This window comes from Electrona antarctica (genome assembly GCF_951216825.1).
Source record: "Electrona antarctica genome assembly, chromosome: 13".
Taxonomy (NCBI): Eukaryota; Metazoa; Chordata; class Actinopteri; order Myctophiformes; family Myctophidae; genus Electrona; species Electrona antarctica.
In genome coordinates this window covers 51,677,615-51,703,389 of record NC_136794.1, presented here as the reverse complement: position 1 = coordinate 51,703,389, position 25,775 = coordinate 51,677,615, and the positions used below count along the sequence as shown (strand labels likewise).

At 44.2% G+C, this 25,775-nt stretch overlaps 1 protein-coding gene across 1 annotated transcript in view; it reads right to left on the bottom strand.

The window, feature by feature from the left end:
• Positions 1–4,485: 4,485 nt before the first annotated feature.
• rasa1a (RAS p21 protein activator (GTPase activating protein) 1a) overlaps positions 4,486–25,775 on the bottom strand; it is a 55,720-nt gene continuing 34,430 nt past the window's right edge. The window contains exons 17-25 of the mRNA XM_079518945.1: positions 24,844–25,003; positions 23,728–23,870; positions 21,640–21,755; positions 18,793–18,879; positions 11,127–11,194; positions 10,897–10,985; positions 7,887–7,964; positions 7,442–7,579; positions 4,486–5,542 (exon numbers count right to left, since the gene is read on the bottom strand). Of these exons, the coding sequence (XP_079375071.1) occupies positions 5,459–5,542; positions 7,442–7,579; positions 7,887–7,964; positions 10,897–10,985; positions 11,127–11,194; positions 18,793–18,879; positions 21,640–21,755; positions 23,728–23,870; positions 24,844–25,003 (963 nt within the window). The 3' untranslated portion in view covers positions 4,486–5,458. The remainder of the gene's footprint in view (positions 5,543–7,441; positions 7,580–7,886; positions 7,965–10,896; positions 10,986–11,126; positions 11,195–18,792; positions 18,880–21,639; positions 21,756–23,727; positions 23,871–24,843; positions 25,004–25,775) is intronic.

Here is a 25,775-nt window from a genome sequence, read left to right as displayed (position 1 = left end):
CAAAGCAATACTGCCTCATCAAAGTTTGAGAGGGAGAGAGGTGGTGGAGTTAGCTGCCTTAGCAGACAGTTTGAGAGGGAGAGAGGTGGTGGAGTTAGCTGCCTTAGCAGACAGTTTGAGAGGGGGAGAGGTGGTGGAGTTAGCTGCCTTAGCAGACAGTTTGAGAGGGAGAGAGGTGGTGGAGTTAGCTGCCTTAGCAGACAGTTTGAGAGGGAGAGAGGTGGTGGAGTTAGCTGCCTTAGCAGACAGTTTGAGAGGGAGAGAGGTGGTGGAGTTAGCTGCCTTAGCAGACAGTTTGAGGGAGAGAGGTGGTGGAGTTAGCTGCTTTATAGCAGACAGTTTGAGAGGGAGATAGGTGGTGGAGTTAGCTGCCTTAGCAGACAGTTTGAGAGGGAGAGAGGTGGTGGAGTTAGCTGCCTTAGCAGACAGTTTGAGAGGGAGAGAGGTGGTGGAGTTAGCTGCTTTATAGCAGACAGTTTGAGAGGGAGAGAGGTGGTGGAGTTAGCTGCCTTAGCAGACAGTTTGAGGGAGAGGTGGTGGAGTTAGCTGCTTTATAGCAGACAGTTTGAGAGGGAGAGAGGTGGTGGAGTTAGCTGCTTTATAGCAGACAGTTTGAGAGGGAGAGAGGTGGTGGAGTTAGCTGCCTTAGCAGACAGTTTGAGAGGGAGAGAGGTGGTGGAGTTAGCTGCTTTAGCAGACAGTTTGAGAGGGAGAGAGGTGGTGGAGTTAGCTGCCTTAGCAGACAGTTTGAGAGGGAGAGAGGTGGTGGAGTTAGCTGCCTTAGCAGACAGTTTGAGAGGGAGAGGTGGTGGAGTTAGCTGCCTTAGCAGACAGTTTGAGAGGGAGAGAGGTGGTGGAGTTAGCTGCCTTAGCAGACAGTTTGAGAGGGAGAGGTGGTGGAGTTAGCTGCCTTAGCAGACAGTTTGAGAGGGAGAGAGGTGGTGGAGTTAGCTGCCTTAGAAGACAGTTTGAGAGGGAGAGAGGTGGTGGAGTTAGCTGCTTTAGCAGACAGTTTGAGAGGGAGAGAGGTGGTGGAGTTAGCTGCCTTAGCAGACAGTTTGAGAGGGAGAGAGGTGGTGGAGTTAGCTGCTTTAGCACAGTTTGAGAGGGAGAGGTGGTGGAGTTAGCTGCCTTAGCAGACAGTTTGAGAGGGAGAGGTGGTGGAGTTAGCTGCCTTAGCAGACAGTTTGAGAGGGAGAGAGGTGGTGGAGTTAGCTGCCTTAGCAGACAGTTTGAGAGGGAGAGGTGGTGGAGTTAGCTGCCTTAGCAGACAGTTTGAGAGGGAGAGAGGTGGTGGAGTTAGCTGCCTTAGCAGACAGTTTGAGGGTCCTATGGACTTTCCATTGGTTCAATATTGTTTTAATCAACACACAGACAGTGTGTTCAATAGCACTGATTTATATAAACTATTCTAAAACCTCAGAAATGGAGTTAGGTGGTAACAATTATTCACTCCAATGGGAGAATCTGAACAGCTTCTGAACCATTATTATTATTATTAAAGGGATAGTTCAGATTTTTTGAACTTAAGTTGTATGAAATACTTGCCATTAATAGTGGTTGCAACTATTAATTGATTCCCCGAGAATCAATATTTTTGACCCCCCATATCACTACGCCCAAAACATGTGATGAGGGGTCAAAGTTGAATGAAAGTTGCGCTAATATTTAAGAAATAGGTCAACAATAAGAATTAAGTTTTGTGCATTAATTTACTTTTACTGCGTGGCCCCAGTGCCCCCCACAAAATGACCAGAACGACTTAATATTTCACCAAAACCAGAGCAGAACTCCCACCACACTCGGGCAATCAATCAATAGAGTTGCAACCACTATATATAAAAATGTGTGTTTTCAAAAGTCGGCCTCCTGGTGGCGCTACAACAGGCCGTTCTGAAAATTTGGGGTAGAGGTTCATCGTTGGCATCCAGGGAGTGTGTGTGCAAAGTTTGGCATCGACCGAGTTAACGAGATTAGTGACGGACGGACGGACGGGCGTGACACACACACACACACACACACACACACACACACACACACACACACACACACACACACACACACACACACACACACACACACACACACCAATGACTGAGTCTTGAAGTTCTGTAGGAAACACAAAGCTTTAATAATAAGTGCATGCATGTCTTTATCTGATACAAATAAATCAATGAATGAATGAATTAATTAATGACTGTAAACATTTTGCTGTTTTCTCTCATTAGATTTAGTTTTGTGTCTGAAAACAGAAAATAAAATAAAGCTGATACAATTAGAGAGAAATAAAGAGTCAGTTCGTCTCATAATAAACTCATGATTATATAATACATGAATATAATAAACTCATGATTATATAATACATGAATATAATAAACTCATGATTATATAATACATGAATATAATAAACTCATGATTATATAATACATGAATATAATAAACTCATGATTATATAATACATGAATATAATAAACTCATGATTATATAATACATGAATATAATAAACTCATGATTATATAATACATGAATATAATAAACTCATGATTATATAATACATGAATATAATAAACTCATGATTCATAATAATAATAACTCATAATAAACTCATGATTCCAGCAAGAATTTATTCTTGATATAAAATAATACAATAACCATAACTTTATGAAATAGACAAAAGGAAGGAAGGAACAAGGATAGAAATAAATGCTACTTTCAGCACTTTTTAAGCCATCAAATAAATCAGTCACTAATTACAGTATAAAAACACATTTATCTCCAAATCCAGTTATTATAGAGGGGGGGGGGAGGGGGGGGCATGTCAGTTTAACACTCATCGTAAGTAGAGGACACAGACCGTGCACATACGTGTGTGTGTGAGAGAGTGTGTGTGCGTACCCATAGGGTGTGCGCGTGTGCGTACCCATAGGGTGTGTGCGTGTGCGTACCCATAGGGGGTGTGTGTGTGTGTGTGTGTGTGTGTGTGTGCGTGTACAGGCCGCTATAAAACTACATAACAAGTTTGGAAACTTCAGTGGATTATTAATTAACCCGTTGAATTTAACAGGTTAATTTACTTTAGTGAATTATTAATGAATTAACCGCCAGAACCACAGATTAACCCATTTAGATTTAGACGTGAGGATGATCCAATCATCCTACATTCTACAAATGTCTTGACAGTTTTCTGATAAACGCTCATGTTTCTATCAGTGGTTCTCAACCTATAATCATGTCAAGGACCCCCAAAAAATATCTAATTGGTCGCCGACCCCCATCTGAAAATATGTTGTTCCAGGGACCCCCCCTAGAAGCAACGATTTGAGTTAAAAACGTTCGCTCTGAAAGAATATAATTATATTCAAAGATTTGCGCCACATTTTCAAGATTTTTCAAAAAATAGCAGACTTACGAGCTCCACGCTCCACTATGAACTTGTAGATCTGCTATTTTTCAATAGCTAAAGTATAACACAATGTTTAAAACACCAAATGGGGTTCCCGCCCAGAAAGGGTTCAAATTAGTCCTGGCAGCGCGCCAACAGCGTAGACTACATTTTCTAGCGTTTATATTCTTTACATTCCATGTTTTGATCGGAACGCATCGATAGCCGTTTCTCGTTAGCATCCCAGTGCTAAAGTGTGGCCATTGGCGGCCATTTTGAAGATGCGCGCGCGTCCACGTGCACTCTATGTGCTGCTTTCAATGTCCTGCATCTCCAAAACCCGCAAAATTAATGTGGTTTGAAAAAAAGGTTTTTCCAACGGCCTGTAGGAGGCGCTGTGATACTCGCAGTCGGGGTTTTTTCCGCCACCCGAGAGAACCACCACCGGTCAAGACACCACACACAGCGCTACGGCATCCTAACATCCGCTTACGGATATTTGGCTCTTCAAAATAAGGGTTGAAAACGGGGGAAAACCCCTCGGCAATGTGCGATAAATCAATAGATTAATCCTCGTTAAATTTCTCCTTCCATAAATATACCAGTTGGTAGTTTTATATAGTCGAGTTCACCTAAATAAGTGGTTCTCAACCAGTGGTCCGAGGACCCCCAGCGGTCCTTGAGGGGGTTCCAGGTGGTCCCCATGCAGCTAAATGATGGAGAGTTGCTAACCAAATGGACCCTTATAGGTCTTTATAGATAGTTATAGATAGTTTCATTTACGCTCTCAAGAGTTACATTACTGTTAAACATCTGCATTACTTAATTTACAAGAAGTCGACACAGTTAGAGAATGTAGAAGAATTGTTATTTTTGATCGTTTGCCAAAAGCTGGCATTGGAGACAAAATCTTATCCGACGACAACAAAGTATTCTTTACAACACTATTTTTGTATTTTATATCGTCATCCTTGACCTTTGACCTTTAAGGAGCTATAACTTAAACATAATAATAATAATAATAATGCTGCTTGTGGAATGAGCAAAGTTTCCAAAGTTGTTTCGATGAGTTTATGATATTATGAACACAAAGTTTGGAAATGTTTTCAGGACCGTTTCTCTTATCATAACAAAATGCTACTTGGACGTGCGCACACAGACGCGCGCACACACACACGCGCACACACACACACACACACACACACACACACACACGCGCACGCACACACACGCACCCACGCACCCATGCACGCACGCACGCACGCACACACGCACACACACACACACACACTTTGGCAACCTATGCTGTCATACACACATTCCGCGGTACAAGAAGAAGAAAAAAAGCTTTGTTCTGCTGTTGAAATCTTTATATTTCTATATCGCGTTGGAGGAGAGGAGAGGGGAGGAGAGGAGGCGGGGGGGAGGAGGAGGGGAGGAGAGGAGGAGGGGAGGGGAGGAGGCGGGGGGGAGGAGGAGGGGAGGAGAAATGGAGGGGAGGAGAGGAGGAGGGGAGGAGAAATGGAGAGGGGAGGGGAAATGGAGAGGAGGAGGTGTATCTCTGACAGATGAAGGAGGAGGAGGAGGAGGAGTATCTGTAGTTTCAGTCGACCATCTGTTGCTCGTGGCGTAATTTAATTAACTGTGGCAGGAGGAGGAGGATGGTTGGATGTGGAGGTGATCTTCAGGATGGAGGTGGTGGGTGGTCCTCAGACTGAAGAAGGTGGTAGATATGGGTGGTGGTCCTCTAACAGATGGAGGTGTAGAGATGGTCCTCTGAGAGATGGAGGTGTAGAGATGGGTGGGGGTCCAGATGGAGGTGGTGGTAGATGGGTGGTGGACCTCAGACTGATGGAGGAGGTAACAGGTTACCTGGTGCTGTTGCTCATGGCGTAGTGGACCTGTTAGACTGATGGAGGTGGTAGATGGGGTGGTGGTGGGTGGTCCTCTAACAGATGGTGGAAGTATGGAGGTGGTAGATGGTCCTCAGACAGGTGGAGGTGGTGGTAGATGGGTGGTGGTCCTCTAACAGATGGAGGTGGAGGTGGTCGTCTAACAGGTGAAGGAGGTAACAGGTTACCTGGTGCTGTTGCTCATGGCGTAGTGGACCTGTTTCTGCTGCAGCAGCTCTGTGATGGCCAACAGCTTCTTTAGAACGTGCTGAAAACACACACAACAAAACATGACATGACATTAATGTACAGCAGTAGTAGGTGGTTGTTAGTCTCACGCTGCCAGACTGTTGTCTCTCACAGTTTACACATGCTGCCGTCATACAGTCTGGAGCAACGGAAGCTCTGATCATGAGTCAAATATAAATGCTTCCGTCATACAGTCTGGAGCAACGGAAGCTCTGATCATGAGTCAAATATAAATGCTTCCGTTGTACAGTCTGGAGCAACGGAAGCTCTGATCATGAGTCAAATATAAATGCTTCCGTCGTACAGTCTGGAGCAACGGAAGCTCTGGTCAGCCCAGATTTCCGATCGGGACGACCCTACCAATAATGATTACCAATAATCAGTATCAGTAGATCAGTCAACATAAAGGTCTGCACTAGAAAAAACGCTGTTGTGAACAAATTAATTAACGGTAACCCTTTTAGACCTGAGGACGATTCTACCAGGGCTCGAGATTAACGGCGTCCCGACGTCCCGGGGCCTATAAAATATCTATTTGGGACTTACATTTATCTCAATCGGGACGGTTTCGGGACCAGAGGAGTTTTTACGCTGAAAATGTGCATGTCGTGTGCAGCGATGAGCAGCATGAGACTAGCAGCGCTGCTGAGACTGTTTGCAGTGCCGTCAGACAGGTTGACAAGAACAACAACAACACACCCAAAGGAGTCAAGAAGCCGCTCATATTGCTTTTGCCCCGTTACGTGGATGGGACATTTACATTTAAAAACTATGGGTTGGAAGCGTTGTGTCTTGTGTGCTATATGGACACGGGGCTACCGCTACACTACACCAACGTTAGCTTCCATGCTAGGCTTGCTAGCTGCTTTAACATGTCTTGCATGGAACCTCTCCCTCTGATAGAGCTACATTATAACGGAGTGAGAGGTTCCATATGGGCCTAATGCTAGTCCAAGTAGGAGTTGGACCCACGTCGGTCCAACCCACAGCTGACCAGATGAAACGGTTACGGCACATTAAATAATATGTTGGTATATATCCTCTGAAGCAACAGATGTTTTCTAATGCTCAGATTGTTCTGTTATTGCTGCCCCAACCCTGTAGAATGTTATTGCTGCCCCAACCCTGTAGAATGTTATTGCTGCCCCAACCCTGTAGAATGCACTCCCCAAACCGCTCTCATTCCACTGTTTGTATTGATTTTATTCCTTTGTCTTAGTATTCCCCCTAATAAAGTTTTGTATTTGTTTTTCTCATGCCACCCATATCCATGTAATAGACATTGGAGTATTCCTGCATTGCATTGGACTGTGTGTGTGTGTGTGTGTACCTGCTGTGCTCCCCTCTCATTGGACAGTGTGTGTGTGTGTACCTGCTGTGCTCCCCTCTCATTGGACAGTGTGTGTGTGTACCTGCTGTGCTCCCCTCTCATTGGACAGTGTGTGTGTGTACCTGCTGTGCTCCCCTCTCATTGGACAGTGTGTGTACCTGCTGTGCTCCCCTCTCATTGGACAGTGTGTGTACCTGCTGTGCTCCCCTCTCATTGGACAGTGTGCGTGTACCTGCTGTGCTCCCCTCTCATTGGACAGTGTGTGTGTACCTGCTGTGCTCCCCTCTCATTGGACAGTGTGTGTGTACCTGCTGTGCTCCCCTCTCATTGGACAGTGTGTGTGTACCTGCTGTGCTCCCCTCTCATTGGACAGTGTGTGTGTACCTGCTGTGCTCCCCTCTCATTGGACAGTGTGTGTGTACCTGCTGTGCTCCCCTCTCATTGGACAGTGTGTGTGTACCTGCTGTGCTCCCCTCTCATTGGACAGTGTGTGTGTGTGTACCTGCTGTGCTCCCCTCTCATTGGACAGTGTGTGTGCGTGTACCTGCTGTGCTCCCCTCTCATTGGACAGTGTGTGTGTGCGTGTACCTGCTGTGCTCCCCTCTCATTGGACAGCGTCCTCAGCTCGTCAGAGTGGGCGGAGCAGAGCTCATGCAGAGCGGCGAGGTCGCGGGACACGTCCGTCCTGAAGATGACCTCTGTGACCTCTGGAAGGTCAGGCACGTTCTGCATGCACGCACACACACACACACACACACACACACACACACACACACACACACACACACACACACACACACACACACACACACACACACACACACACACACACACACACACACACACACACACACACACACACACACACACACACACACTTGTTTGGGTGCAATTGAGGTCAGAAAAAAAAAGGAAAAATAGCAATAACAGTTTTGGGTCGTGAATAAAACTTAGAATTTGGGAAAACATACAATATAAAAGTATTACAAAAATAACTCATTATAGAAACATAATAATAACAACAACAACTCACCCCCAACTCGTCCAGAAACATGATCATTCTATGTTTGTTGTTTTTGATGAAAGGGTTAACGCCCTCCATGTATGGTTCCTTTGAAAGAAAACACCACAGTATTTACATGGTGTGTGCGCACGTGTGTGTGTGTGTGTGTGTGTGTGTGTGTGTGTGTGTGTGTGTGTGTGTTTGTAACCAGTGAAATATTTTTAAAACCAGTTTGTGTTTGACTTTACAACAAAACCATACCAAGTGTGGTCACTAGGTGGCAGTGCAGGACCACAGGTCAGAGCTGAGTCTCTTCACAGTGTCTTTGTATCGACCACTAGGTGGCAGTGCAGGACCACAGGTCAGAGCTGGGTCTCTTCACAGTGTCTTTGTATCGACCACTAGGTGGCAGTGCAGGACCACAGGTCAGAGCTGGGTCTCTTCACAGTGTCTTTGTATCGACCACTAGGTGGCAGTGCAGGACCACAGGTCAGAGCTGGGTCTCTTCACAGTGTCTTTGTATCGACCACTAGGTGGCAGTGCAGGACCACAGGTCAGAGCTGGGTCTCTTCACAGTGTCTTTGTATCGACCACTAGGTGGCAGTGCAGGACCACAGGTCAGAGCTGGGTCTCTTCACAGTGTCTTTGTATCGACCACTAGGTGGCAGTGCAGGACCACAGGTCAGAGCTGGGTCTCTTCACAGTGTCTTTGTATCTATTGGTCACTAGGTGGCAGTGCAGGACCACAGGTCAGTGTCTTTGTATCGACCAGATTCTAAATGTCTTCTAAATCATGACAGTTTGTTTTCAGTGGTTCTCAAACTATTTCATGTCAAGGAGCCCGGAAATGATATGTAACTGATATGTAAATGATATGTAACTGATATGTAAATGATATGTAACTGATATGTAAATGATATGTAACTGGCCGCCGACCTCCATCTGTAAATGATATGTAACTGGCCGTCGACCTCCATCTGTAAATGATATGTAACTGGCCGCCGACCTCCATCTGTAAATGATATGTAACTGGCCGCCGACGTCCATCTGTAAATATGTGGTTATGTGGTTTAATGATATGTAACTGGCCGCCGCCCTCCATCTGTAAATATGTGGTTATGTGGTTTAATGATATGTAACTGGCCGCCGACCTCCATCTGTAAATATGTGGTTCCAGGGAACCTCCCAGAAGCAAAGATAGATATGAGTTAAATGATATGTAACTGGCCGCCGACCTCCATCTGTAAATATGTGGTTCCAGGGAACCTCCCAGAAGCAAAGATAGATATGAGTTAAATGATATGTAACTGGCCGCCGACCTCCATCTGTAAATGATATGTAACTGTAATGTGACTATATGTAACTGGCCGCCGACCTCCATCTGTAAATATGTGGTTCCAGGGAACCTCCCAGAAGCAAAGATAGATATGAGTTAAAAACGTTTGCTCTGAAATATATATTCTGCCACATATATATAGTGCCACATTTTCGTGATTTTTCAAAAAATAGCAGATCTACAAGCTCATAGTGCGGCACTCGGTGTGAGCTTGTAGATCTGCTATTTTTCAACAGCTAAAGTATAACATAATGCTTCAAACACCAACAGGGGTTCCCGTCATATTCAGCACAGTCAGCGTGTTCTCTCATCATAACTGACAGGACATTATTTGGGTAATATCTGACGTGACCGCAGAGAGCAAAGGTTCGTTTCTCAGTTGGATTTATCAAAAACTAATGATTGGAATCAATGGATTCAGCATCATGAAAAGCCCCTGGTTTGACAACATGTCACAATTCAATTTTCAATTCAAAGGAGCTTTAATTATTGGCATAGAGAAAACATGCGTTTACGTTGCCACGGCCAAATGTTAAAATACAATAACAACTGTTGAAAATGGGGAAAGTACATACAGCTGTATAGTACAGCATTGTGTGAACAGAGTACATACAGCTGTATAGTACAGCGTTAGGGTTAGGGTTAGGGTAACCCTAACCCTAAAGTACATACAGCTGTATGGTACAGCATTAGGGTTAGGGTTAGGGTAACCCTAACCCTAAAGTACATACAGCTGTATAGTACAGCATTAGGGTTAGGGTTAGGGTAACCCTAACCCTAAAGTACATACAGCTGTATGGTACAGCATTAGGGTTAGGGTTAGGGTAACCCTAACCCTAAAGTACATACAGCTGTATAGTACAGCATTGTGTGAACAGAGCTACATACAGCTGTATAGTACAGGGTTAGGGTTAGGGTAACCCTAACCCTAACCCTAAAGTACATACAGCTGTATAGTACAGCATTGTGTGAACAGAGCTACATGGGGAAAGTACATACAGCTGTATAGTACAGCATTGTGTGAACAGAGCTACATGGGGAAAGTACATACAGCTGTATAGTACAGCATTGTGTAAACAGAGCTACATACAGCTGTATAGTACAGCATTGTGTGAACAGAGCTACATGGGGAAAGTACATACAGCTGTATAGTACAGCATTGTGTAAACAGAGCTACATACAGCTGTATAGTACAGCATTGTGTGAACAGAGCTACATGGGGAAAGTACATACAGCTGTATAGTACAGCATTGTGTGAACAGAGCTACATGGGGAAAGTACATACAGCTGTATAGTACAGCATTGTGTGAACAGAGTACATACAGCTGTATAGTACAGCATTGTGTGAACAGAGCTACATTGAAAGTACATACAGCTGTATAGTACAGCATTGTGTGAACAGAGTACATACAGCTGTATAGTACAGCATTGTGTGAACAGAGTACATACAGCTGTATAGTACAGCATTGTGTGAACAGAGTACATACAGCTGTATAGTACAGCATTGTGTGAACAGAGCTACATTGCATTGTTATATACACTATTTATATTTTTTTTAATAATCTAAGTTTGCCACCAGGGCAGCACGGGTCCACCTGGCTGGAACCCAATACCCGAGAGCCGAACCCAGAGCCCAGCCGGTTCAATACCCAATGTGTGTGTGTGTGTGTGTGTGTGTGTGTGTGTGTGTGCACGCGCGCATACCTTGGCACCGAACTCCACCAGGTTGGCGAGGTTCTGAACTGATTTGGCCACAAGGGTGAGAGTTCTACCAGCTGTGGAGGAGGGGGGGTCTGGGGGGGGGAGAGAGAGAGAGAGAGAGAGAGAGAGAGAGAGAGAGAGAGCTCCTTGATTCTGCACCTTCAATAAAATCTCATTCTGGAATTCAGGTGTGTGTGTGTGCACTGTGTGTGTGTGTGTGTGTGTGCGCGTACCAGCGATAATGTTGAACATCCTGGGGTTGAGGATTGCAGGACAGATCAACCTGAGGAAGACGAAACCACTGGAAGAAGAAGAACACACACACACACACACACACACACACACACACACACACACACACACACACACACTGTCGTGTTAATTATGGGTGTGCGAGATGTATTCTCAGATATTGGGGAAGAAAATATATATAGATTATGGTGTCTAGGTGTATTTCCAAAGAAGAGAGAATTACAGCTCATTGGTGAGTTAAGAAGAACCTAGGAGGTCATACATGCCAGGCCACTTCCTTGCTGGGGGGTTGGCTGCTGGTCAGCATTCCAGCTGTAAAGGGTCTATAGTTTATGGCGCCTCCCAGGGCAGTGTCAACTCACACAAATAGAACATGGAAATGGGGATTAAGTAACTTCTATCTTTAATCCCTTTCAATTGTGTAAATGTGTTCTAAATAACCTATTATATATTGGGTTGGTAAAAAGCCTAAATAATAAATATGTGATAGTCTAACAGCTAAGGTCAGCGGTGCAGGCAGGAAGCTGACTGCACCACAAACTGCCTCTCAGAGGAGAAAGACAGGATGGTCTGTGGCTTCTGATTGGTTGAAAGTGTTTAGCAGGGAGGTGTGACATCAGTCATAGAGCTTGCTTTAATATACTGACAAAGCAATGATGAGCAGATTCACCAATACCATCGAACGTGATACATGTCTGTCTAGGCAGAGACCAGCGGTATGTATTTGCTATATATTATATGCTATAATGTATTATGCGATATATAATTGTGCATTATTAATAATTGATGTAATATGATGTTTAGATTGTAACCAAATGTCATCTGTGTTCTTGTCTCCCGATCATTGATTAATTACCATCTGATTAATGCTAAGGTAGATTTAAAACCACTTAATGTACCATTAATGTACCACTTAATGTGCCACTTAATGTGTCACTGAACTAAGTCTGAGAGTCAACAATGACAAGCTAAGCTGTACCATGATCTGGGAGTCTTAGAGTGTAAAATGATAGTAAACCCTACCGACAGAGTTAGGATAGAACCACAGACCAATAGGACCTGTAATCCAGGCCGGGATACTGTATTCATCTTGTGTTGGGGGGAAGTGTGAACAGAACGTGTGAATGTATGATTGTAAGTGTTTATAATTAATATGAATTAATAAAAACCCTATAAAATGCACGTTTGAGTTCATCAAATATAAGCTATCATTGGAGCATTTAGTTCACTTCTGTGCGTGTTAGTCACTTTACTCTGCCTACGTGCATGGGCTGGTCGGAGCCCGGGCACAACATCGCCAAATAACCGAACAGTTTTAAATCGTTGCTGGGGGTTTGAAGCGTAATATAGCCTATAATCTAGACATATTACTAGTTTCAAATCGCTGCGTGCAGCGACTAGCTTTAAACAGTTCACCATATACCAGTTTAAAGCGCTGTGCTACTAGAGTGCACAGTTTTAAATCGTATGGCCACTAAAGGGCCTAATTATACAGATTTAAAAGTTTTGTACCGTCAGCGCACAGTTTTACATCGTGGCCGGGCGGTTTGACTCGTAATATAGCCTATAATCTAGACATATTACTAGTTTTAAATCGCTGCGAGCAGCGACTTATACTTTAAAGCGGAATACAGTTAAACTGAGACAGTTTGACATAGTCGGTTTTAAAGTGCTGCGCTACTAAAATGCGCAGTTAGCTCGATAAGGCCACTACGAGGCCTACTGTAACCAAATTAAAGTAATTCGCCGCCGTGCGAAAGTAATTCGCCGCCGTGCGAACTGTTAAAACCATAGAGCCACTAAGTGCCTAGTTTGAACAGAAAGAAAGTGCCGCTGAGATCAGCGTGCAGCTCAACACGCGCCCGGGCATATTTAAGATATAATATAGTCTGAACCGAAACCGTTTGACATATTACAGTTTAAATTGCTACCGCGTTGTAAAAGGCTTTAAATTAGCAGTCACTAAAGGGATCTGCAATTTAAAGTTGTTTTAATTCAGAATAAAGTTCAACTGCGACGGGTTGAACTTATTCGGTTGCCGTGCTGTTTAAACTAAACAGCGTAGATCGGTGTATAGTCACTAAAGTGACCACAATTTATAACGAAGATAAATTACCGTGTGTTGGGACCAGCACACAGAGTTGAATCGTGCCACACTAATAACCACAAGATTAAATCAGACAGAATTGTGCCGAAAGACTGCACCCCGTTTGATTGTGGTTGTCTGTGTGGCTTTATTCAACTGAAATTTAAGCCGTGCGTTGAAGGCAGCGCATGTGAATGCGATGCCGCGGTTGTTAGTATCCATAGGATTAAATCAAACTATAAATGCTGCCGTGACGGCATGCCGTTTTGATTTGTGCTACTAACTAAGCGGCACCGTTAAACTGTTTTCATGTGGGTATGGGTCCATGTGAAGGACAGCTGTTAAAACCGTAAGCCACAAAAGTGACTGCGGGTTTAACAATAGTTTGGGAGTCATTGTTCGATAAGGCAGAGTTCTAATCGACGGTCAGTTTAGGAAACTGATTATTAAGACTATTGTAACCAAACATAAAGTTTAATTGAGACCGGGTAAGACACCGGTCGTTTAAACCAAGAGAGGTGCTTTTTATAGTAACCACAATAAAAGTGTTTTCCTGCTGGGTGCTGAGACCGCACCAAGAAGAACAGCAGTTTAGTGCATGTGAGGGGGGGGGAAATTCCTCTTTCCCACTGTCATGCAAATGTCCCAATGTGTCACTGGAGTGACAGGGGGACTGGTAATTACTGCGACGGTATAATCTACCAAAGTAGTAATTAATAGCGGTGATAAATGTTTAGAACAAAATAGGGTTTTAAACTCAGCATTAAAGGCGATGTAATAATCTTACCAGTCAATAATGTTTAACGCTGAAAGCGTGCTTTGAAGTGCGCATAAAGGAAGGGCGTGTCTATAATAACTGTTGCGTGACGCATCTAGCAGAACCTGTGATCCAGGTTTACGGAAGGCTATAGAGTTTGACCGCCCACGGCCAATATAAATCTATATACTTATATTATATATAATCTATATAATATAAAAAGGTTTATTTGGTGAAGGTATTAACAGGGAAGTATGGGCTTCTCTGAGTACAAATAATAGGCACATTTGTTGTGTCAGAGTCCGCTAATTAAAGCTGGGCAAAAAACTAACCATTTACTTGAGTGAATGAATGATTTGTGAAGTCGACTAAACCACTAACCCGGTCCAATTAGTTCCTGTACTGTTTGTTAAGGGGAGGGACAGAGGGGGTGGAAAAATGGCTTCTTTAAACGGGCTAAAGATACAGAGCTCACAGGCTCAAGCTATGTTTGATAGTACAACCTATAGGGTGGATCTTTGTATTGACAAGGGTTCATTCAGTGAGATAACTGAAAGTTTTGCTGAGCTGGACAGGGCGATGGACGATGTGATAGACGCGTCGTCAGATTACGAGATGATCCTTCAGGAACAAAACGAAGATAGACTCGCACACATAGAAAATGAATTACTGAATTTATATATTAAACAGTACAACAGTGAAAGATACCGTGTAATCAGGGCTGCTATCTGTCAGGAGGAAGGCAGGGTAGCCAGAGGTGTCATAATTACAATCACAGCAGGGTGCCACCATATAGGCCTCTGTGAGTTTCCTGCAGAAAGCAGGAACAAAGGAGCCCCAAAGGAGAGGGGCATACCAAAGCCCGCAGAAGAAGCAGCGCCGTGGGGAGACGGATGTGACATCCAGCCTACCGTGCCAGCGGGGACCGAGTCGACCACCCCAGAGGGGCGAGGAGAGGACACGGTGCCAGGGCGAAGAGACGGGTCAGCTACCAGCCATCCAGGCTGGGAGCAGATGGAGCCTGTCACAACGGAGGAGCCTGGTGCCTGCAGTATCCATGCAGGGAAGCCAGAGCCCTCTACCGTGGGCAACGAACCCACGACAGGACAAGCCCTCAGTCAGCACCGTAGCAGGCCAAGAGCGGCTACGGGCAGAGCTGAGGGAACCGACGAGAACCACGCAGTTCCGCAGCCTTCGACAGAGGAGGAATGGCCGAACATCGAAGTGGGAAACCAACGAGCGGCAGACGTCGCACCTGTGAACAACACAGGACAAGCAGAACCGACAGCAGCAGCAGGGCAGCTGTCAACAGGGGTGGAAGAGGTGAGCAACCTTCCAGAGAAACTGGAGGCTGTCTACGCCTCACCGTTCATCATCAGAGCCATGCCCGCAAACGTCGTGGGCAAGGCCGACGAGTCATCAAACCTTCTCACCACAGAAACGCCGAGCGTGATTTGTGGCATTACTGGTGCAAGTCAACGCGATCAACGGGTGGTGGGGGGGCATGACGCACACACCAGGAAACCTGGGGTGACTTTCGTGAGGGGTCACCCGAAGATTGCCCCCGTGAAGGGTGGCAAACCGGGAATGGCAAAGTCCAGTCTGGTACAGAGAACCGCAGTGTCGACACATTTGTTGTGTCGAGTTTGCAAAGAGGCGAAGAATGCCACGATGGCTCCTGTCCTTTTAGATCCTAGAAAAGGAAAAAGATGGGGGTGGGTGAACGCTTTCATGCCAGCGAGATCAGAACTGGGTCAGAAAGAGTAGCATGTGAAATGCTTCTCTACCCATTTTGCTCCTACAGCAGGGAACATTTGGGGCTTCAGTGACAACAAGATGTCACAAACACAGCACACACACACACACACACACACGCACGCACGCACACACACACACACACACACACGCACGAGATGTGTGTCTGATCTGTGCGTATAAACGTGATGATGTATGTGGGTTCATTATATCTGTATTATACAATGAATAGCAGGTAAATGGATTTAATCTGTGCCAATTAAGTCCTTATGGACAAAGGTAAAAAAGAATGCTGGTAAAATGATTAAGTTTCCTTCGATTGGGAGGGGGGAACACTGTCTCTCAAAGTGCAAGTGGGTTTTGTGCGTGAGCGCGTGTGCGCGCACGCACAAACTAACACACAGACACGAGCACAAAGACTGCATGTGTGAAAGACACATAATGTGGTTAAATATTGCAATTTTCAATTGGGTTGCTTTTGGTAAAAGTCAAAGTAAAAAATCCAAAAAAGTCAAATGACACCAAGTTGTTGAGATGCAAAATCGATTATTTTGTTAAAATCACAATTTGAGGTTCCTAACACGGTGACAAAATACTAAGACAAGTTTGTGATCATGATTGGTTAGGAAACAACCAGGGGTAATAAACTGCATTGTTTAAACTTTGTTAACCAACTGGGCCCATTCTGCAACCAAAGAGTCGTTTGCAGAGGTGGGGGAGCACGGGAAGAATGTTTCTTAAGATAAGGGACCAGTCTTGTGTGGAAAATAAACCGTCTTCTTCCTCAAAACAAGGGGGTTGTTTAGATAAGTCTGAACCTTTGTCCGGGCAAACAGCCATAAGATTAAACGGACAGAGGTGACCAAAAGTTCATGTCAGTTAGGTGACCCCTAACTGACATGACAGGATGCATCCTACAAAAGTGGAGATGCACTGCATCACATTATTACAAGTATACATAAGTTTGATAGCTGTAACTGAATTTAATACTTAAGGGTGCGTTGGGATAATTACAAAAAATGTCCACGATATCGACGCATGTAAACCTTTTATTATTTTCATTGTTTTATTGATTTATGCAGTTAATGGGTTGTGTTTTATTTCAATGTGTTTTTCAAAGTTGTATAATGTTATAACTTCAGTATGTGGATCCAGTATTATTTAACAGGTTCCGAAATTACTAAAAATGGCATGGGCCCAAATATCAAAAAATAATATTTCCGAAAAAAATAATAATATCAGAAATAATCTTTCAGTTTATGAAAAATTGATATCCATATCAATTTTCATCACTGACGTGAGGGGTGTCGTGTTAATTATGGGTGTGCGAGATGTATTCTCAGATATTGGGGAAGAAAATATATATAGATTATGGTGTCTAGGTGTATTTCCAAAGAAGAGAGAATTACAGCTCATTGGTGAGTTAAGAAGAACCTAGGAGGTCATAAATGCCAGGCCACTTCCTTGCTGGGGGGTTGGCTGCTGGTCAGCATTCCAGCTGTAAAGGGTCTATAGTTTATGGCGCCTCCCAGGGCAGTGTCAACTCACACAAATAGAACATGGAAATGGGGATTAAGTAACTTCTATCTTTAATCCCTTTCAATTGTGTAAATGTGTTCTAAATAACCTATTATATATTGGGTTGGTAAAAAGCCTAAATAATAAATATGTGATAGTCTAACAGCTAAGGTCAGCGGTGCAGGCAGGAAGCTGACTGCACCACAAACTGCCTCTCAGAGGAGAAAGACAGGATGGTCTGTGGCTTCTGATTGGTTGAAAGTGTTTAGCAGGGAGGTGTGACATCAGTCATAGAGCTTGCTTTAATATACTGACAAAGCAATGATAGACCAGATTCACCAATACCATCGAACGTGATACATGTCTGTCTAGGCAGAGACCAGCGGTATGTATTTGCTATATATTATATGCTATAATGTATTATGCGATATATAATTGTGCATTATTAATAATTGATGTAATATGATGTTTAGATTGTAACCAAATGTCATCTGTGTTCTTGTCTCCCGATCATTGATTAATTACCATCTGATTAATGCTAAGGTAGATTTAAAACCACTTAATGTACCATTAATGTACCACTTAATGTGCCACTTAATGTGTCACTGAACTAAGTCTGAGAGTCAACAATGACAAGCTAAGCTGTACCATGATCTGGGAGTCTTAGAGTGTAAAATGATAGTAAACCCTACCGACAGAGTTAGGATAGAACCACAGACCAATAGGACCTGTAATCCAGGCCGGGATACTGTATTCATCTTGTGTTGGGGGGAAGTGTGAACAGAACGTGTGAATGTATGATTGTAAGTGTTTATAATTAATATGAATTAATAAAAACCCTATAAAATGCACGTTTGAGTTCATCAAATATAAGCTATCATTGGAGCATTTAGTTCACTTCTGTGCGTGTTAGTCACTTTACTCTGCCTACGTGCATGGGCTGGTCGGAGCCCGGGCACAACATTGCCAAATAACCGAACACACACACACACACACACACACACACACACACACACACACACACACACACACACACACACACACACACACACACACACACACACACACACACACACACACACACACACACACACACACACACACACACATATATTAATGATTAAACATTAATAATTAAAGATATCCATAATTAAACATGATTAATTCTCTTTCAATATTTGATTGTTTTTTTTGACAAAATTATATTCAAATCCAAACACACATCATCAACATCAAGCCAGCCAACAGTGGCTTGATGTTTCTGTGTTTGCAATAAAGTAATTGAATGAAGTCAAAAGTATCAGTCGCGTACACTCCACCATTTATTTTAAATAGCAGACCTACAAGCTTGTACACTCTACATTGATTTCACAATATAAACTGGGGGTCCCAGAGATAGAAATGCCATTAAATGGGGGTCCGTAGACTAACGCATGTCAAACTGGGGGTCCTTGAGATTAAACGGGTTGAGAATCACTGCTAGAGCAGTGTGCGTGTGCGTGCGTGCGTGTGTGCGTGCGTGCGTGCGTACCTGACAACTCTGGTCCTCATGGTCGTGTTGGTCGGCCATTTCTGCTGAACTGACTTCTGTAGACATCCATAGATGAACCTGAGGGTGCTGCGCGCACACACACACACACACACACACACACACACGCACACACACACGCACAAGGAAAAGGAAATTCGATCATATCACAGCCACACTCATAGCATTACACTGGTTACCCATACAGGTCAGAGCCCATTTCAAGGTGCTCCTCCTGACCTTTAACCCTTAGAAGAGCACGGCAATCATCGTGATGTAATTAAATTCTGAGGTTTTTTTATTAATATGTTTAGATTAATATGCTCCGGAGCGCTGTTTATATTCCTGACCTTTATTTCGAACTCCATTACCCAGAATTCCTGTGTCACACGTGTATGTTTTCCTATAGGAACTGACGCCCACCCCCCAGTGAACAGGGGGGGTGACTTCTCCGAGCCGGAGGAAGGGTCTGTTCAGCCAGTTTTGCAGTCCCCGCACCGCAGCAAAAAATATATATATATTTGAGTGAGTTTTAGTGAGTGTCCAGTGGCCTTGGTGGGGGCACCGGGCTGGTGCCACGTGAGCCACCGTGAGCCAGATCTCCCAGCTGGCTGCTGTCTCCTGCAACATCCACCCACGCGGATTACACGTGGGCCAACGTTTTTTCTTTGTCTCCCCACCGTCCTGAGGAGTTACCACCAAGGCTGATGCCTTCGCCAAAAGGTAATTTTATTGTATTCGAAAATGCCCTAATATGACATGACATGTCTAGTATGACAATCCCTATATTGAGCCCGAGCCGACCTAGTGCTGATATCAGATAGATGTGGTAGAACCATATAGCATATGGATAGATCTAACTGGCTTAGTCATCGTGACAGGCATAGTCGGAGAATATATAACAAGGGTCGGTACTACTAGTGATCGACATGGCTAACAAAAACATCTGATCAAATTAATTTATTGTACCTGGCTTTATAGGCCAAATCATAACATGATCGCTACAAATAGATGCTAGAATCTATGTAGCTAGCTGCCCAGGCTATATCCGCCATCATCGCGCCCGGGCCACAAGTACAGGCAATAGTCAGTACAATTTGTGCAGTGTTTGTTAGCAACTAGCCAATAGCCAGTGGAATGTGGCGACGCGATGATGGTGACGCAATGGTGCTAGCTGGATATAGCCTGGGCAGCTAGCTACATTACCCTCGATCACTCATTTGTGTGTCATTCTAACGTCGCCATATTATTTTATCGTGATACTAATTATACAAGCATCTATTTGTAGCGATCATGCCACGACTAGGCCCAATAAACTCATTTGATCGCTAGCAGTCGGGTAAAAACACCACAAGAATGTAAGTAGCGTGCACTGACTACAGCTAAATGTTTATTTATTTTTATATATTTAGAACTGGCATCAGATGAGGATGATGACGAAGAGTCAAGACTGCAATGGAGTTCTCCGACACTGAACCGGATTCATTCATTCATTTCAGGGGGGCAGTGGTTGGGTGTTTTTTTTATTTAGCCTACACACACACACACACACACACACACACACACACACACACACACACACACACACACACACACACACACACACACACACCACACACACACACACACACACACACACACACACACACACACACACACACACACAGTCAAGAACATCTGGACTGCAGTGGTTTGGGGACACTACTGGGGAGGAGTAACTGTTTTGTATGTATTTATTTTCTGTAATATTTATTATGTTAGTAGTCATAAAAAATGAAAGACGCTTTTCCAATGAGTTAGACCCGTCTGTCATGGCTATTTTGTTCACTATTTTGAGGTTTATTGTATATTACTAAGTATATAACTGTGATTTACTCTGTAATAGTAGATGGTAAGAACTATTTTTTTTTAATAATACAGTATACATTCAAGTCTATATTTTGATACATATCATGGGCACCAAGTCATGGTATATATCAAAATGTGTGTTAGAATGTCTAATTGTATCCAAAAAAATCACACCCATGTGAACTGAGTGGTGTAAGGTCTTATATAGACTGATCAGCTGTGGTCTGACGTAATGAAATCACACCCGTGTGAACTGGGTGACCATAGCAACCATGCTCATTTTTTTGGGTACGGACAGACAGACAGACAGACAGACAGACACGTAAACTAACAAAGCCAGTCGTAGGAGTGGTTTACACCACTCAAAAAATGTTTTGTTTCTATCATGTTCCAATTCAGAGCTACTGGTCATTTTAGATGGATTGGTCAGATTGGTCATGACTGACCATGCTATTTATAGATGGCAAAATATCTACAGTGGTACATGTGAGAAACTTTTTTGTTTTAATTGAACTAGACAACTCACCCTTTCAAATGAGATATGGCATGGCTGCCCAGCAGAAAAACTGTTATTTGGAAAATAAAACTTCAACCGGGCATAACTTTTTTTGTTGTCCTAGAAACACTACCCAGTGTAAATGCAGGCTCTTTTAAATGGCTTCCAACACAAAAACAAGTCAAGCTTTCTCTGAAGGTCTTTCGTTGTCGCACAGTCACAACAGAGAATTTTCAATAAATCATTCAAAAACGCAATTCTCTCATAGAGAAGTCTAGCAACTACATTGATTTGACTTGAAACTCTCAAAGAGTTAAAGCCCTAAATGGACTTGCTCCACCCTACATGTCCAGCCTAATAAAAGCATACATCCCCCCACGACCTCTACGCTCCCAAGATACTGGAACACATACCACAATAAAATAATGGTTGGGGGCAGAGCATTCTGTGTTTTTTTGTGTATGTGCGTGTGCGTGCGTGCGTGTGTGTATGTGCTTAGTGCTTACGGGGGCAGGATCTCAGCAGCCATGAAGATCTTCTCCACCAGCTCTGACAGGATGAGGAGCAGGTGAGCCAAGTTACCTGATACATCCTCATTCTTATCCAGTTTAGACGGGTTCAGCTGGAGAGGAGAGGAGAGCAATGGGTTTACAATGGAGAGGAGAGCAATGGGTTTACAATGGAGAGGAGAGGAGAGGAGAGGGTTTAGAATGGAGAGGAGGAGAGCAATGGGTTTACAATGGAGAGGAGAGGAGAGGAGAGGAGAGGAGAGGAGAGCAATGTGTTTCCAATGGAGAGGAGAGGAGAGCAATGTGTTTCCAATGGAGAGGAGAGCAATGTGTTTCCAATGGAGAGGAGAGGAGAGCAATGTGTTTCCAATAGAGACACACGGGGACTACAAATGTCACGCCCCCAAATGAGACAGCGTCCCCACTTCTGGTCCGTTGGCACGGATACTGCAGGCCAGCCCATAGAAGTCCATTGAAATTCAACTGTAGTTAGCCTACTTTTAAAATAATATGAAATGAACTGAAGACTATATTGATTTGAATAAAAATATGTTTCCAAATGTATGAAGTGACTTTGTCAACATATATTGTTGTTTTCTCAATAGAGGATGTATTTCACATTTGAGTTACCCATAATGTTAACGGAGCAGAGGGTTGACGGCAGACAGAGAACCTGTCGCTTTTACGGGACGTCACTGCCTTTACGAGGCTACGAGCGACGACTTTGAAGAGTGGAATTCTCAATATACATCCCGATCCCGACTGACTTTGTTATTCATGTCTATATTTTGAACATGTCACAGGATTACTATATATGTTCTACCTACCACGGAGCTCCGACGGTGTGTTTTACCGCTGTCAACTTGTTGTATAATTAACTTTGCTGAATAGTTGCATGGGAAAATAACCCAGCTAAATGGAGGAGTGACATCCTGACATTTTCAACTACCTAGTGAATTCTCCAGATGAGTATTAATAATAGTCTTGCAAGATGCTGTTTAGATCATTTTCAACAAATACATAGCATATAAAACGAAATACAACAAATATATCTGGGTATTGAAAACCTCAAGGGATGCATCCGTGACGTATATACCGTGCGACCACTTTGACTTGAGATTTACAATGCTAGCACTTTTCACAAACTGATGGAGTATATTATAGTACATTGTAGGATGTATATTGAAATGGCAGGTATGTGACATTGAAAAGGACAAATTAAACATATGGGACACTTTATTAGAACACAAAAGAAATCGCTATAGCCTCAGTAATGAACCAGTGAAATTAGTTAATTTGTAGTCCCCGTGTGTCTCTATGGAGAGGAGAGGAGAGCAGTGTGTTTCCAATGGAGAGGAGAGCAATGTGTTTCCAATGGAGAGGAGAGGAGAGCAGTGTGTTTCCAATGGAGAGGAGAGCAATGTGTTTCCAATGGAGAGGAGAGGAGAGCAGTGTGTTTCCAATGGAGAGGAGAGCAATGTGTTTCCAATGGAGAGGAGAGGAGAGGAGAGCAGTGTGTTTCCAATGGAGAGGAGAGCAATGTGTTTCCAATGGAGAGGAGAGGAGAGCAGTGTGTTTCCAATGGAGAGGAGAGGAGAGCAGTGTGTTTCCAATGGAGAGGAGAGGAGAGCAGTGTGTTTCCAATGGAGAGGAGAGCAATGTGTTTCCAATGGAGAGGAGAGCAATGTGTTTCCAATGGAGAGGAGAGGAGAGCAGTGTGTTTCCAATGGAGAGGAGAGCAATGTGTTTCCAATGGAGAGGAGAGGAGAGCAATGTGTTTCCAATGGAGAGGAGAGGAGAGCAATGTGTTTCCAATGGAGAGGAGAGGAGAGCAATGTGTTTCCAATGGAGAGGAGAGGAGAGCAGTGTGTTTCCAATGGAGAGGAGAGGAGAGCAATGTGTTTCCAATGGAGAGGAGAGGAGAGGAGAGGAGAGGAGAGGAGAGGAGAGGAGAGGAGAGGAGAGGAGAGTCATGTGTTTCCAATGGAGAGGAGAGGAGAGGAGAGGAGAGGAGAGGAGAGGAGAGGAGAGGAGAGGAGAGGAGAGGAGAGTCATGTGTTTCCAATGGAGAGGAGAGCAGATTACCTCACAGGACTGCTTGCTCTCCATGATCCTCAAGATGGTGTCTCTGAGGGCGTGGTGAACAAAGGGCGTGGCCGTGGCCTTCATGTACTGCTCCATCAGCGTGGAGGCCAGCGTGGTCGCTCTGAACAGGGTGGTGGCCTCGTCTGGAGGGGAGGGGAATTACACCTGTTAACACAATCTGGGCGGGAACCCCTTTTGGTGTTTTAAAGCATTATGTTATACTTTAGCTATTGAAAAATAGCAGATCTACAAGCTCATAGCGTGTAGCGTGGAGCTTGTATGTCTGCTATTTTTGAAAAATCGTGAAAATGTGGCGCAAATCTTTGAATATTTATTCCTTCAGAGAGAACATTTGTAACTCAAATCTTTCTGGGGGGGGGGGGGGACAACATATTTTCAGATGGGGGTCGGCAGCCAAATACATATAATTTTGGGGCTCCTTGACATGAAATAGTTTGAGAACCACTGATATAGAAACATATGTTTTTGCTGAAAACTATCATGATTTAGAAGACATTTGTAGAATCAGGTCGAAATGGGTTAATACAGTCATACTGCCTCTTCTGGACGGAGGAAGAATTACACCCATTAATATATTCACACTTAATATTTCATCCATCCATTACATTACATCATTCAGGGTCCTCAGTAGGGGGTGTAAATGTTACCTTCCATATTGATCTCCTTGTCATTCAGGGTCCTCAGTAGGGGGTGTAAATGTTACCTTCCATGTTGATCTCCTTGTCATTCAGGGTCCTCAGTAGGGGGTGTAAATGTTACCTTCCATATTGATCTCCTTGTCATTCAGGGTCCTCAGTAGGGGGTGTAAATGTTACCTTCCATATTGATCTCCTTGTCATTCAGGGTCCTCAGTAGGGGGTGTAAATGTTACCTTCCATGTTGATCTCCTTGTCGTTGAGGGTCCTCAGTAGGGGGTGTAAATGTTACCTTCCATGTTGATCTCCTTGTCATTCAGGGTCCTCAGTAGGGGGTGTAAATGTTACCTTCCATATTGATCTCCTTGTCATTCAGGGTCCTCAGTAGGGGGTGTAAATGTTACCTTCCATGTTGATCTCCTTGTCATTCAGGGTCCTCAGTAGGGGGTGTAAATGTTACCTTCCATATTGATCTCCTTATCGTTGAGGGTCCTCAGTAGGGGGGCTTCGGTCTTCTCGTGTCGGAACACCTTCAGCAGGAGGCTGGCCAGCAGCGAGCGGTCCTGACCACACACATGAGCCAGAGCGTAGATCACATGGAACTCCTTCTGCAGGATCAGCTGTAGGGGGGACACGTTAAAACAACGCACACGTGTGAGGGGGGCACATTTACAGGGGACACGTTAAAACAACGCACACGTGTGAGGGGGGCACATTTACAGGGGACACGTTGAAACAACGCACACGTGTGAGGGGACACGTTACAACAACGCACACGTGTGAGGGGGACACATTTACAGGGGCCACACGTTAAAACGCACACGTGTGAGGGGGTCACATTTACCAAACGGTTTGGTTTGTTATAAACGTCAGAGACTCCGAGGCCTTGAGCCATCTAGCCTTATTATATATATGTCTATGGTAGTAAGGCCAGGTACCACAAGCTGACTTCAGGTCATGACTGCAGTAAGGCCAGGTACCACAAGCTGACTTCAGGTCATGACTGTAGTAAGGCCAGGTACCACAAGCTGACTTCAGGTCATGACTGTAGTAAGGCCAGGTACCACAAGCTGACTTCAGGTCATGACTGTAGTAAGGTCAGGTACCACAAGCTGACTTCAGGTCATGACTGCAGTAAGGCCAGGTACCACAAGCTGACTTCAGGTCATGACTGTAGTAAGGCCAGGTACCACAAGCTGACTTCAGGTCATGACTGCAGTAAGGCCAGGTACCACAAGCTGACTTCAGGCCATGACTGTAGTAAGGCCAGGTACCACAAGCTGACTTCAGGTCATGACTGTAGTAAGGCCAGGTACCACAAGCTGACTTCAGGTCAAAAAGAGGGGCCAGTTTGACCGAAAACGAAGCATGCCTACCTGTTTGAACTGGCTG